This window comes from Pelmatolapia mariae, linkage group LG1 (assembly GCF_036321145.2).
Source record: "Pelmatolapia mariae isolate MD_Pm_ZW linkage group LG1, Pm_UMD_F_2, whole genome shotgun sequence".
Taxonomy (NCBI): domain Eukaryota; kingdom Metazoa; phylum Chordata; class Actinopteri; order Cichliformes; family Cichlidae; genus Pelmatolapia; species Pelmatolapia mariae.
The window spans coordinates 13,873,668-13,887,946 of NC_086227.1; the positions used below are offsets into that span (position 1 = coordinate 13,873,668).

Genomic DNA, 14,279 nt, shown 5'->3' on the forward strand with positions numbered 1-14,279 from the left:
ATTGGTGCTTAAACTGCGTATTGATTAATTTCCCCCTTGTAAACCAGCTGATCTCTGAAGGTGAAAACAAATTAAACTCTAAGTGGGAGTCCAGTTTCCAAGGGTCTGATTGTTTTTTTAAATCAACCAAGTAAAACTGGTACATCCCTCAGTCCATCATTCACACAGTTATTTACACAAGGAAAATAAAAGTCAGTAGGATTAAGTTACCAAGGCAACCTGTCCTCTGATCCCCTACTGCAGTTATTTTCTCTGAGCTCGGAGGACGTTTAAGGTGTTTTCCATCAGTCCTCAAACCAGCTTTTATCTTTATGTGCTTTATTTGTTCTAATCTCAGAAATTGATACATCATTGACTGATTGAATCCCACCTCATCTGCTTTGCTTATGCGTGGATTACAGCTATATTTAGTGGTATGTAAATCGTGCGGTGGCGGAGCTTCTGTGCTCGACACGACGGGACTCAGCTCTGGCACTGTAGGTTCATTCCACCTCCTCTGTGCTCCTCGTCCAGGAAAAATGCCTCAAGACTTATAAAATGTCAGGCAGCGTGTTTGTAAGCTTTTTTTTTTTTTAAAGTTTCCTACACAGAACCCACAGCACTAATATGCAGCTAAGTAGGTATTAGGGAAACCTCCCATCCTCTCTCTGTGGAGCCCTTTCCAAAAATGTATCCCCCTACAGAAAAGACAATAACTCAGCAGTGTAATTAAACTAAATTTTACCAATTGTCAGTTCTATTGTACAATATTGAACAGGAATCACAAAAGTGCACAAGAGGCATCGGTTCAAAAGGAAGGATCATACATCGTGTTATCCAGATTCAGGTGAGTTACAAACAGGAGGGCAAAACAGAAAGAGAAAAAAGCGAGAGAAAAAAAATCCCTTCATTCGATATCTCAACTTTAAGACAAGATTGAAACAGTGATGAAAAATAAAGACTTAGTATTACAGAGTAAATATGTCACTACAACATGTGCCTTTGATTTCAAATGGAGCAAGTTCCTAGAAGCAGCTGTGGCACCATCCTGAAAACCTCCTGACTTCTTTAATATGTTATCATACACCTGTGGAGACATTAGGTTAAGGTTGATTTACTTCTTACGTTCTAGAAATGGTAGTTGTAGAGAGGCACCAAAAATAAATAAATGCATAAAACATCCCTCTCCCCTTGCAAAAAACAAAACAAAATTGACAGGTTTTTAGTGAAAAGCCCCATGCCATCTAAAGTGAAGTACACTTTCACATCATCCACCCACCGAGCAGCACCGAGTCCCCCCACCCAAAAATAACCACCACCATAACAAAAACCGAGTGTGTAGGAAGCACATTGAGAGCCTTGGAGACATCTTTGTTCTGCAAATGAGCAATACTACTACACTCATGGCTATACGGGGTTCCCAATATTATTCTGGATGTTCTGGAAGGAAAGCTCCCGGGAAAAGTGTTTTCCTTCTTTAATCTAATCAAAAAAGTGTTTACATAAGAGTTGATAAAGTCAACTGAAGGCTCTTATTTTTATTTTATTTATTTATTTATTTATTTTTAAATGTGGCTTTCATCATTTACGTTTCCCATCTCATTAACATCCTCGGGGTGTGCATGCTTGTCTCTTTTTTCATCTCAGTTTATTAGCAAGAATTTTAATGTATCTTTAGGTTTAATAAACAAAAAAAAAGAAAAAGAAAAAAAAAGAAAAGTTGTTATTATGGTGATGGTCATCGATTGGCCAGTTCTCCTCACCAGGTAGGTTTAAGCTCACCTGGAGGCACTTTGTGTCACGGCCATTTGTCACATATGTGCATATAATCTAATAAGTACAAACTGTCTTCGAACACACCTGAGATAGAAGAGAGGCAACAGCGAGGACAGCCTGTACAAAGATTTCATCTCTAATTCTCGAGCGGGACACAAAGATTAACACCAATTATTACTTGAGTGATGCTGAGCAGCATTGTCTCTGTTGTTCATTTTAGCCCTTTAAGTCCCCTCCTCTACTCTAAGCTCAGACTTCCTTGTGCAGAAGTGCTGCCTTCAGGAAAAAAAACAAAACAGAAGAAAGACAGATGGACAGAATCTAAGAACCCACCACCGGCTTTTTAAACCTGTTTTCCCCCACAGAAACGGTTAAGTAAGCTCATATTGTGACTCTTGATTTAGTTTTGCAATGCCAGCACACGAAATCGAGCCATTTGGTGGAGTGCACTGGCCTTCCTCCCTCCTTTTAGTCTGCCAGTCTCTCTCTCTCCCTCTCTCAAAAACATCTCTTTCTCACAAGGTAGTGTTTATTAGAAGCCAAAGCTGAATTGTGTCTGTGTGGACGTCACCTTGGGGGAATAAGTGCCACACAGTTTCTGCCCTGTAGTGAATCCTTCGTACCTGACCTCCGACCCTTTTAGCTCAGTGCTACTTTTCCTCAGTTATCAGCACCCAGCTTAGAGAGTCCCTGCCTGAACTCTTGCAGCTCATCTAGCTTTCCATCTAGAACATCCATCAACTTCTTCAGCTCGATCTTCATGTTTCCTTGCTTTTGTCGGCTGTCGTCTATGTCCAGCTGAAGACCATCTATTCTCCCCTCCAGCTCCTTGTTTCTTGTCTCTGCAGCCTGTGGAAAGATGTCGGGGAAAACATTAACATTAACATTTGATGTATCAGCACAGCTGGTTTGTTGTGTGTGTTTGAGCCGAAATGAGCAAGAGCTTTTTCACTTGCAGTAACAAACAAAAGCCTTCCCATGTTGCATGTGCAGGTACAGTTACACAAAGAGAGAGATCCGCTTGCTGTAGGTTGGGACAAAGCGATGGGAAAACATATTTATGTGAAAGAAACGTGTTTGCATGTGTGAATGGGACATGAAAGTGAATCTTTCAGACTAACAGGCAACACGAGTGACACATTAATAATGCTGAAGATAGCAATGAAGGGAGGGATTTAAAATAGGAGTGCTAAAAGGGTGTTGCGCCTGCATGACTATGTTCCAGCTGACTCCTGAAACCTGATCTCCATGAGGGCTGTCATCTTTAAATAGAGGGCAGCCGTAACCACAAACACAGGGGTAGAATAGGTAGACTTTTTTTTTTTTTTTTGGTTAAAAAAGCATCAACTCTGCACCAGCAAAGATAATTTTTTACAGCATTTCTGTCTAAATGGAGTCAGATTCAGCTTTAGGCTCCATAGATGGACAAAAGGTATTGGAGAAACCCCATCGTCTATGCCTCTTCTCAGTTTGGATAACTGGTTAGATAAACTCCGGCTTGAGCCATTTTTGTTGTCTTTCACCCAGCTGGCCGCTGCAGAGACAAACCATGCCGTCGAGCGTTGTAAAGCACAAGAACTTCAGGCATGCCACTGTTGGTTTTATTCATCACTCCATGCCCAGATTGAAATGGCAGCACATGCACTGACAGCTTGGACGATAAAAATCCCGATCTGAGTCAGTCAGCACAGGGCGACATGAGCGTCAGTATCAATGCAGCTCATGTCAGACTTGGCACTAACAGGACACACGGTGATCCAAAGAGCCTTGCTCTTCTGGTTCTACAGAAAGTCTGATATTATTCAGCGAGGAGTCAGCTTTGAAGAACAGGTGCCCTTTGTTACAAAGAAGACGTGAGGCTTCTCACAGGCACAACCCACACACCTACAGAAATGTTATAAGAGCTGATCATTAAAGCTTTGAGCAGAGCTCTCAAACTACTTCAGCTGTTTTTATAGCAAAAACAGATCAAATCTGCACCAGCAGGAAACTAATAAGCTGTGACAGAGACATATCTCTGTTCCACTGAAGAGGAAAAAAAAAGAGAAAAGAACCCTTTTCAAAGAGGCAATAATCCTCTCTGCGTTGTACTGGGGACGGACCTTTATTATTAGATACAGTAACGACGACAATGTGCGTTAGTGAGACACGTGATAGGAATGTTGTGTCACCAGCCCTCAGGCAGAATGATGAATAGCAACTCTTATTGTCTACCTCCATCTGAAAGCGCTGCTTACGCCTCAGAGCCTGAGTGTTAGCTCGCTGTGATAGCCATCGTGTCCTCACGTGTGTGTTAGGTCTAGATAGCTCTCAGCCTGGTCTCTGTACTCTGCAGTAAATCACACCTGAGGGGGGGTAAAAAGTAGGGCTTGTGCCGGGTGCTTTTGAACGTACCTGCAGTTTCGAAGTGATGCTCTCACACTCCGACATGAGCTGAGGGATTATCTCTGCCTGCTTCCTCAAGTTCTCCAGCTCCTGGGAATAATGTTAATAATAAAAAAATGTAAAATCCAGCGATTCCGATGTCAGTCAGGGTCTTAGGAACAATCTAAGTTATTTAGCTGAAGGACCTTTGAAATTTAAAATAAATCATTCTTAATTGCTTTTTTGTATAAAAGTATGTAGATAGACTGATGAGAACAGCACCCAGATAAAATAGGACATTTAAGCCAGTAATTAACTGCTTGCCAAAAAAAAGAAGAAAAAAAAAAGTGTGATGCCCAGCACAAACCCTGGAACATAATTACAGTCATGATTTTATGTCAGTGTTAATTAAGGTGCACCATCCTTTGTAAATAAGCCAACTACGAAAAATGAAAAAAGGTCGAAGTAGTACAAAGAAGGCAAAAACAACATCAAGATCAAGAGATAGCCTTGTGATCACGCCTCCGTGTCCTTCTCAGGTAAACATCTCAGTTATTGCTCTAAAAACCTCCTCCCTGCTTTAAGCAAAACACTATGCGGCTTCACGGCATCTGTTACCGCTTAGAGCACATCTTCGCCAAGTAATAATTGCTCGAGTCTTTGTAGTTACCTGCAGCGGCTTTGTTCTGTTAGTTCACCGCTGGCCAGCACAGGGGTCACAGCAGTCAACTCTTAATAATTCATAGGCACAGTTTTAAATTTGAGGCGATGAGGATGTGGAGTTCTAGACAGGGAGGGGGTGAGTCACTGTGCAGGTGAGCCTCTGTGGGCCTCCTGCGGCAGCAATGTTGTGCACACAAGGAGACTTTCTCTGCAGACCCCATGGTCGGTGTTCACAGCGTTATGGAGGATACACAAGAAAGGCAAAGCCAGAGCTCCCAAAGGATGCCATTCTTTGCTCATCATCTTTCAAATTCAGCTCCAGCTCTTTGAACTACTTCCCTTCCTCTTGTTGTGTAAAATATATACCGCCTTCGAAGGAATGATTTATACGTTCTATTAATACTCTGGCCGCCATGTGGTAAACTAGAATATCCCAGACACTCTTTACCTCAGGCGATCTGAATGGGACTTCACACAGTAAAGCTGTTATTGCCACTGAATTGAAAGAGAGGGCATTGCACTATATGAGACAGATGCACAGATGACCCCAAACCAGAAGCATCTGTAAGAACAACTGCAAAGTATATAAAAATGCATACATATCCTACTTATGGTTTTCACATGTGGCTGATTGCGTCTCCCTTTCTTGGCGTTGACAGGGAGACGCAGTCGCTGCTGAAAAGGGCAGCGAGACTCTTAGATTGGCAGAAGTCAGTCCTAATTTGTCTGCGGTCAGAAAACGGCATTTAACCAGCAATAAGCAAAGGTTAAAATGCCGCGTGGTCGCACAGAGTTCACCCTCATTAGAAAGAACAGCGCCATTAGGCCGCGCTGAGCTGACAGTTGGCTAGTTTGGATTACGGATGATTAATATAGGAGACACAAGGTGATTTCTTTCAGGTTTGACTAGAGTGGATTAATTTTTAATTTTTTTAACAGTACAACCCCCCCCCCCCCCCCCCAAAAAAAAAAACCAAAAACTGTTTGATCAATCAAATTGAGACAAAGGGGCAATAATAAAGAGCTGTCTGGGATTAAAATTGAAAAAAAAAAATCAATCCACACAAAACCCAAAGTCCCACAGCACAATCTAACATTTCCTATTGAGGCCTAATCACTTCCTCGGGGAAATAAAAGGCACTAGAACTAGTTTGTAAAACAAACTCTCCATTGCAGCTCTGCAGACTGACCATTGTGATGCACGTCTCACCTGCTCCTTGTCCTGTAGCTCAGCCTCCAGCTCCTTTACCCTCACAGTCAGCTGGGCGTTTTTCTGCCTCTCCTGATTGGCTTCATTGCACTGGGCTTCTAGTTCAGCAATCTAAAACACAGAATGGGGGGGGGGGGGGAAAGTTAAAAGAAAAATTAGACATTTTTTTTTTTTAAGCTAATCAGATTTTTTTTTTAACATATTCCTCCTTGTTAAGCGGAAGCCTGGATTTGTTGTAGAGTATAATGGCAATTTGAAAACTGATACCAACAATTAAAAAAGAAAGGGTTAGAGAATAACACTGTTACCACACCAGCCCAGCTGCAGAAACAGCCCACGTTGATTATGAAACTACAATGATTCTATTTTTAGCAGACAGACTGCAGGCAACACAGAAGCTAATGAAATGTACAGTACCTACAGTGTTTTGCTCTGTACAGATTTTGACCAAACCCGTTGCAGAGAACTCTGTGTGTGCAGTTGGTGATAGAGTTTTCTTCTTTTAAAGCAGCGGAAACGGTTTATCAAACCTGTCACTTTTTCCTCGATCAATGGGCTTGTCTACATTATTCAACTTCCCCGTAGGAGTGCATGAGTGTATTACCTTTTTCCTGAGCGTGTCACTCTCCTCCTTGCAGGCACTAAGCTGTTTCTTCCAGCTCTCTACATTAGCTGAAGACTCCTGCAGTGCATCCACCAGCCTGGCATTATTTTCTCTTAAAGTCTGAAGCTCTGTTTCCCACTTCTTGGCGTTGGTGTTGCTGTCAGACAGGAGCGACAGAAAGAGATCCAGCAGGAGAGTTATTAATGGAAGTAAAATTTTATTTCAACCACTCCGTTTTGAAAAGCTTGTGAGTGCCAACACGGAACATATTTCTACAAACTCCTTCCAGACACGTCTACTTAATTAGTATTGCTGCACATTACGCTGTCGAGAGATGTTTAGACCACAATACAAAAGAAAAAATTTTTTAAAGCTAGAAGTGGATAAAATTCCCCCCAAAATCCAACAAACTGTGGCACCAGCATGTGATTTGTTATCCTTTCATATCACAGCAAGTGTATTCCTATCTTATCATTAAGGATGGGGAGATATGTGATGTATATTTAGTATGCATCACTGTTCCCACTTCCTTATGCATGGCTGGGTTGAAGTGTTTTGCTCTATCATCAAATGTGGACAGACTGGCATCGCAGCATTCTGCAGTCCTCTGCTGTTTCACTGCTGTGACACTCTCCGACAAAAACAAAATCCAACAGTTCTGTGAATGCACGAGAAAATGCCCACAGAGAGACAATTTTACATCCAGAAGCTGGAGATATTTTGATGCCCTTATATGAAGTGAAGCGCTTCCTTCAGCAACTGTTTCATATCAGTGTTGTATTAAATTCTCAATTGTGACTTTTTGATTTTGTAGGTTTGTTTATTAGGATAATTCCTGAAAAGAGCTCTGCAATCAAAATTTAGACTTTATCAGTTTACCAAAGGAATTTTAATAAGTGAACTGGTCAAGATAACCTCAGATTCTTTAGATATACAAAGGGAGCACTGTAGAGTGGCATTCATGCAGTGTGGTTGTTGTTTTCAGCCGGTGCTTTGGGAAGAAGAAAAAAAAAAAAAAGGAAGTAAAGAAAAAAAAAAAAAAAAAACATTAAAAAGAAACAAAACAAGTCTGAAAATAATAATCCCCGGGCATGCATTTACTTTAATTTTTTATAATTATTTTATAGTTTCATCTTAACGATTTAGCATAAGTACAAACATTTGTTACAAAGCAAACATATATGCCAAGAACGGCACCGCTATAGCTCAGCTGGTTAGGCAGGTTAAGCAGGAAAGGCTGTAGTGGCCTCTGTGTAATTAGTACCAACTTGCAGTGACTTTTTCAACTTTGTCAGTTTCTTTCTAGGGAAATTAATGAGAACTACAAGATCTGTAAAATGAATTGTTATCCACACCACTCATGCAAATGTTAATGTAGTTCTTACTTTTTTAGGGGTCTGTTGCTGCCAGTGAAAATTTGCAATCCCCTCCACTCCACCCGCACATCTGGATCAAATAAATCCACTATGATATGGGATTTTATTTTATTATTATTTTTTCCCCCCAATTTCCTCACTGTGGTTTTAATTGACTCTGATGGCCCGGGGCCCGGGGTCATTTTAATCCCATCTGGAATCACATCTGGCATTTCATGCAATTACCAATTTGTACACTCTACATCTGGATTATAAAGGCCAAATAACCAAACGGTGGAGTGGAGGAGCATCACTCTTTAGATTATATGGTTTCTGAGCCCTTTTGGAGTCATTACTGCTTTAAGTAACAGCAATAAAATAAAGAGAGAGAACATACGAGCACAGTTTAGTTTAATATGCATGAGTGTGATCAAGAGCTGATATGATCTGCATTGGGTTTACACACTTGCATGCTTGTAATATAGTAGTGTATATGTGTAATATAATAAATATTGAGCAAGCTGTTCGATTGGACGAGTGTCATGCCATAATTATGCAGTACCTGTCTCACTGAAGTGTGTCCAATCTGCTTATTTTACATTCAAACAGCCAGATTTCAAACACCTGTGTGGTTTCTGTTTGATGCCACAGGAAAAGTTTATACAGCACTTGCATCAGCATCAGCAGCAGCTGCAGGCCAAGCAGTGTGTGAATTTTTATTACTTTTTATTTATTTGGTTGTGATGAAACAGTTGCAGAGAAGTAAAACCAGTTATAAAGTATGTGTTTTAGTTGGTTTGCATCATCACACAGTACGAAAGTTCTTGTTTGAACCAGCTGTTTCCATTTCGATTTTTCTATTTTTATTCTTTTTTTAAAAACTGAAAAAAGAAAATTGTTGGAAAATGTGTTTTCATTTGGTGAATACAAATTTAAATATGAGCGCTTTGATGCAGCCCGAGACGTGAATCTTCAGACTGATATTTAGTCGATTTAAAACAGGATTTAATCACATATGATTTCACATTAAGTTCTTCTGATGAAATAAAAATCTTACCTCTGCTCTACTGCACTCTTGAGACGTTCATTCTCACTCTGTAGGAGAGCAGCCTCCGGACCGACGTGAGAGATTTTCTCATCATCTGTCCCATTAATGCTGGATGCCTGGTTGGTTGAGGGTGTATCACGACCAGATTCCGACTGAGAAATTGAGGGAAACTTGTGTTTCAAAGCAGGTTTTAAGGAGGCCTGTGGTTAACATGCAGCCAACTAAAAGGGTCTCATGGGTTAAAAGACAGAAATCTATCTCAGAAATCCTACTCCCACTCTGAAAAAGGGCCCTAGGCTTCTTTTGGCAAAACACCCTGAAGACGTCAGCTATGACAGCGAAGGGTTGAGGGTAAATGCTTGCCAGTATCTATCATGTCATATGGGCCAGAAGCTTTGTGTGCTTCAGGGCTGATCCTTAGCACCTGGAGCCAGAGCGAGTGGAAAGCAGGCATGTTAGTTGTGGGTGACTGTGGCATGAACCACTAACGTAATGATAGCATTTCAGATTTGAATCATTTATGTAGATCTGAGCAAATTTACTGTCACTGTTTATAGCTTCCTTATCCTCCAAGTTACTTTTGTGCCTGCAAGGTAGCAAGGACGATCTTTGACCTCTTATTCATGACGGCTCACACTACTCCACGATTGAGTTCCGTTGTAATATTTAAACACAAGATCCATTAATATTTGAACATATTTACATACATAATTATGCCAGAAGCCATTTCTAAACACAGAAAGTGTATCATTTGGTGTTTGTGAAATCATTTCTCATTTTCTCTGTGGCCCTGTAAGCTTTCTGGAAGCCAACACACTGACTGTAGATGAAACGGGTGGAAAGCCGAGGAGATGAAATGAATCAGACTTTCAGACAGCACAGAGATATTATTTACCTGGGAGTGATTACTCAACGTCTCCGCCTTCTCTTGAGATTTGTCCCTTGCTAGCTTAGCCTGTTCTTTCACCTCCTGGAACTTCTCAGCAAACTGAAAGTACAAGAAGAGATGTCAGGAAGCTGTGGTTATTAGTGGCAAGGCGAGGTTCATTTTTAAACATTATCTAAGGATGGTAAGGATCCGCGATACCCTTAAATATATATCTGATCGTTCCAGTTCTCTACCAGTTTTAACTGATAACAAAACTGCACTTTTCCACACTTGGATTTTACCACAGATACCACTACCACTACTACTACTCCTACTACTAATGATAATAATACAACAAAAACTACAATAACAATAACAGTAATAATAAAGAAAAGCTAACCGTTTAAAACAAACCACAGATTCAGTTTAAGCGTTTCAACCTCCAAAGCATGATCCCCTCTTGAAAACAGTTAAGCCCCTGATCATAATGTCAGAGAGGCTGACCGTTAGAATAAGGGCTCACCAGGTCAAGTATACAACATTTTAAATTGATTCTGGATTTTACTTTAAACCAGCAAAGAGATCAACGAAAGGGGAAATGAGCCATCCATCAGCTTTATGAAGGTTCTGCTACAAAAACCTCTCACCTTTGTGAGCTGCTGCTCTGAAGCGAAGCCCAGTCCAAACACGGTGTTGGCCCTGCTGTCGGCCCACTGGCCAAACTTCTGTGATGTCTTGGTGAACGTCATGTTGGGTGTGATTGTGCTGTTGATGATGACCTGTTGGGAAATAACACATAGATTTTCTAAGCCTATAAGAGACCGTACTGTTATCAATACAGAGTACAGTTAGAGTCATGTGTAATCCTCCCAGCATAGTTCTCAGGTCTTTCTGACACTCCTCATAAAAATAACTGATGTTGGATTTCAGCAGTACAGAGGTTGGAAAATTGTGCGTCTCATTCAGCCAAGACATATTACAGAAGCTGTTCCAGCAGCTGCATTCACATAATAAATAGGCCCACCAATTTAATAAAGGACAATCCTCTATTGTAGCTCCATTCACACCAGACTACACCTGACGGCTGTATGCCAGTGCCCACACACGGCATATTTATTATTTCTTTTAAAATGATCCAATCATATAAAAAGCCGATTTATAAAGATTGTCTCTGAAATATAAAGCAGTTATGCGTTCACAGAAAAAAATACTTTCTTAAAGAGTACTAATCTTTACTATTGTTAAACCAGAGGGCATACAAGGTTTCCACATTTATAATTTAGGATGCTGATTAGCAAACACTTTGTCAACCCAGAGTTTTAAAGTTTCGTCATTGTCGCGTGAATCAAACGTACCATTTTTAATACACTCTAATAACCTGTGTCGGACATTCATGTGTTCCCTTAGTGTTTAAAGGGTCGCAACAGAAGATGGATTTGCACCTTTGATTCGGCAGAGATTTCACACAGGATGACTTTCCTGATGCAACACTCCCATTTATCCAGGATTAATTATCCTAAAGCTTATTAACATCAGGTTTGGTTAAGGATTTATCATACACCAGCAATCAGGTTGAGCTATTTGCAAAAGTCTTTATTGCATATTCAGCTCAATGCAAAAGACCTCCACTACTTTGTGATACTGATTTAAATAAAATAGTTGCAGACCGCTGCCTCTCTCAACTCACTCGTTTTATTCCCCGATTACAAATAAAGTTTTGTTCACTAAATAATTTACATGCAAATGTAAAAAGCACACACAAATGGAAAAACACTGGCTGCTGACCCACTAACCTCTAAGCAGTTGAAGTACAGTCTCTATATTTGCCATGGTATCCATTCACCTGTTGTAGTCATGCCGCAACTCAGATGCCAGAAAACATCTGCTGCAGTCTAAAATTGTAACGGGTGCATGTGTCAGTGAAGAAAGCAACACGTGTCTAGACACCATGTCAGCCTGACTTCACTGATTTGTATACCGCATCACAGTTCCTATAGACAACTCTGATCCTCTGTGATGCTAGGTGTGCATGTAAACACAAGCAGCTTTGATTTATTGCTGCATGCACACAAACCCAGTCTCACTACAGAGATATAACAGAACTTAAAACCAGCACACGCAAATTATCCCAACGATTAAGAAACAATAGAAGACAGTCTAATGGCAGAGCAGCCCTTGTTTCATAGCAACATGGCTCTGAACACAGGATTTAAACTGCTGACAGACTCGTGTCCCATTCTACGCCCCCACTGTCTCCCTCTCCATCTTTTTAGTGGCTGAGGTGTTAAAACTCTTTACACCACATCATTACTGGACACAGCGAGCCAAAAAGCAGAGGAGCCTGAGCGAGCAGAATAAGGATCATTAGTACGCAATTAATGTTTGTCCTCTATTTAGATCAATGCTAATGGCACCTAGGGAGAAAGATCACAACAGGTGAACAAAAAAAAAGAAAAAAAAAAGACGACCATCAGGCATCACAGCTAAAGATTACAACTGCAATCTTTGATGCAGGCATCATTCCCACATCAAGGGTTTATAAGGAGACTGGCAATTTACCAAGGCACTGCTAATCTGATCTTAAAAATCATCACTCTTTCAGAGGCTTCTTCAAAACAAAGGTGACCCAATTTCCCCTGAAGTGGAACCTGGGTAAAGCCTGAACAACACTCCTACGTCTCATCTCTAGCAGTGAAGTGAATATTTAACAGGGCTCATAACGCTGGCTCAAAGAGAAGTGTTAAGATAAGATGAAACTTTAATGATCATTGTGGAAAAAGTGGAGTGCTGCTGCGGAATAAAGCGAAAAAAGGAAGGAGTTAGGTAAACACACAGTAAATGTCTGCAACCAGCGGCTCAACAGCCAGAGTATAAAATGTGAATTTCCTTTAGAATAATAATCCTGGCATACATTACCTTGAAATTACTCATAAATTGTCATTCAGACAATTGAAATTCACATTTCTTCTCTTTTTTATCTTGTGTGTGATGAATGCTTTCAGAGAATTCTCAAAATAATTAGGAGAAATTCTGTTTGTTTTGTTTTTTAAGAGGTAGGGAAAAAAAATTGTCACTGAATTGAATTTTATTAAACAAAAACATAATGCAAGATAACTCTTGATATAAGATCTGAAACACAGCATGATGACTTTTACACCACTGAAGCTACACACTACAGGTACAAAGACCTGAACACGCAGTCAGTGCTTCTAAAACATTTGACTCCCCGCTAAGTTTTCTTAAAAAATTCATTACCATAAAATTATTTCATAATTAAATGTACTCCAGACTTCTTATTGTAGCTTTGTTTACACATATGAGCATTATGCTGTCAGTCAAAACTCTCACTTTTACAAAATACAACAAATATCCTGCAAAGTGTTTTAAAGGTCTGTTCGCGTTTTCTTTTAGGTTTCTAAAATGAAAACGGATGAATGGTTAAGTCGAAACATTATAGCATGTATGTAACACTATACACTTTATTAGGTACACCTGTACCTATTCACGCTCACAAGTGAGCAACTTAGGGCATTTAGGTATGTGGACTCTTAAATTACGAGTGAGCGGCAGTTCTCTGGGTGAAAATGTCAATCCTAGAAGCCAAAGGAGAATGGCTAGACTGCTTTGAGGTGAAGACAATATCAATAACCACTTGTTATAATCAAGGTATGCAAAAGAACATCTGTGAAAGTACAACAAATCGACCCTTGAAGCAGATGGGCTACAGACTACACCGGATACCACTACTGTCAGCCAAGAACAGGAAACTCAGGCTATAATTTGCTTGGCCTCACCAAAGTTGGACAATAGATCGATAAATGTCACCTAATCTGATGAGTCTTGACTTCCGCTTCAACGTTCAGATGGTAGGGTGAGAATTTGGTGTAAACATGAAAGCCATCCAGCCTTGGTTCAGGTTGCTGGTGGTGGTGTAATTGTGTGGTGACATATCAACAGATCTTAAACCCACTGAGAACTTTTGGGATGTCCTGAAACAGGAGATTATCATCACCTGCAGCCTAGGAATCTGCAGCAATTGCATGACACTAGCATGTCAGTTACAGACCAAAATCTCTGATGAATATTTCCAGCACCTTGTTGAATCTATGCTGCAAAGAACTGAGGCATTTCTGAAGGCAAGAGGGTATTTTCTCCCCGTTTTTTTTTTGTTTTTTTTTTGTTTTTTTAAACCAAACAACAAAGCAATGTCAAACTATTCTATTTTCTGTCATCTTGAATACCTCTCATTGCTGTTTTATACTATATATTAATAAAGAAAAACACTGAGACTAATTAAACTACATAACTGTAACTAGATACCTACTGAACTAAAAGTATCTGCAGAGAAAGGCTCAGACATTGCATTTACAGTATCATCTGTAATCTAACATAAGGGATACAGAGTTACCCCC

General features: G+C 40.2%; 1 protein-coding gene across 1 annotated transcript in view; it reads right to left on the bottom strand.

Annotated features, from left to right (window-relative positions):
- Positions 1–357: 357 nt before the first annotated feature.
- The window catches only part of homer2 (homer scaffold protein 2), a 32,092-nt gene continuing 18,170 nt past the window's right edge, over positions 358–14,279 (bottom strand). Inside the window, exons 3-9 of the mRNA XM_063472988.1 lie at positions 10,515–10,646; positions 9,895–9,987; positions 9,009–9,151; positions 6,597–6,753; positions 5,993–6,103; positions 4,150–4,230; positions 358–2,604 (exon numbers count right to left, since the gene is read on the bottom strand). Coding sequence (XP_063329058.1) covers positions 2,416–2,604; positions 4,150–4,230; positions 5,993–6,103; positions 6,597–6,753; positions 9,009–9,151; positions 9,895–9,987; positions 10,515–10,646 — 906 coding nt within the window. The 3' untranslated portion in view covers positions 358–2,415. The remainder of the gene's footprint in view (positions 2,605–4,149; positions 4,231–5,992; positions 6,104–6,596; positions 6,754–9,008; positions 9,152–9,894; positions 9,988–10,514; positions 10,647–14,279) is intronic.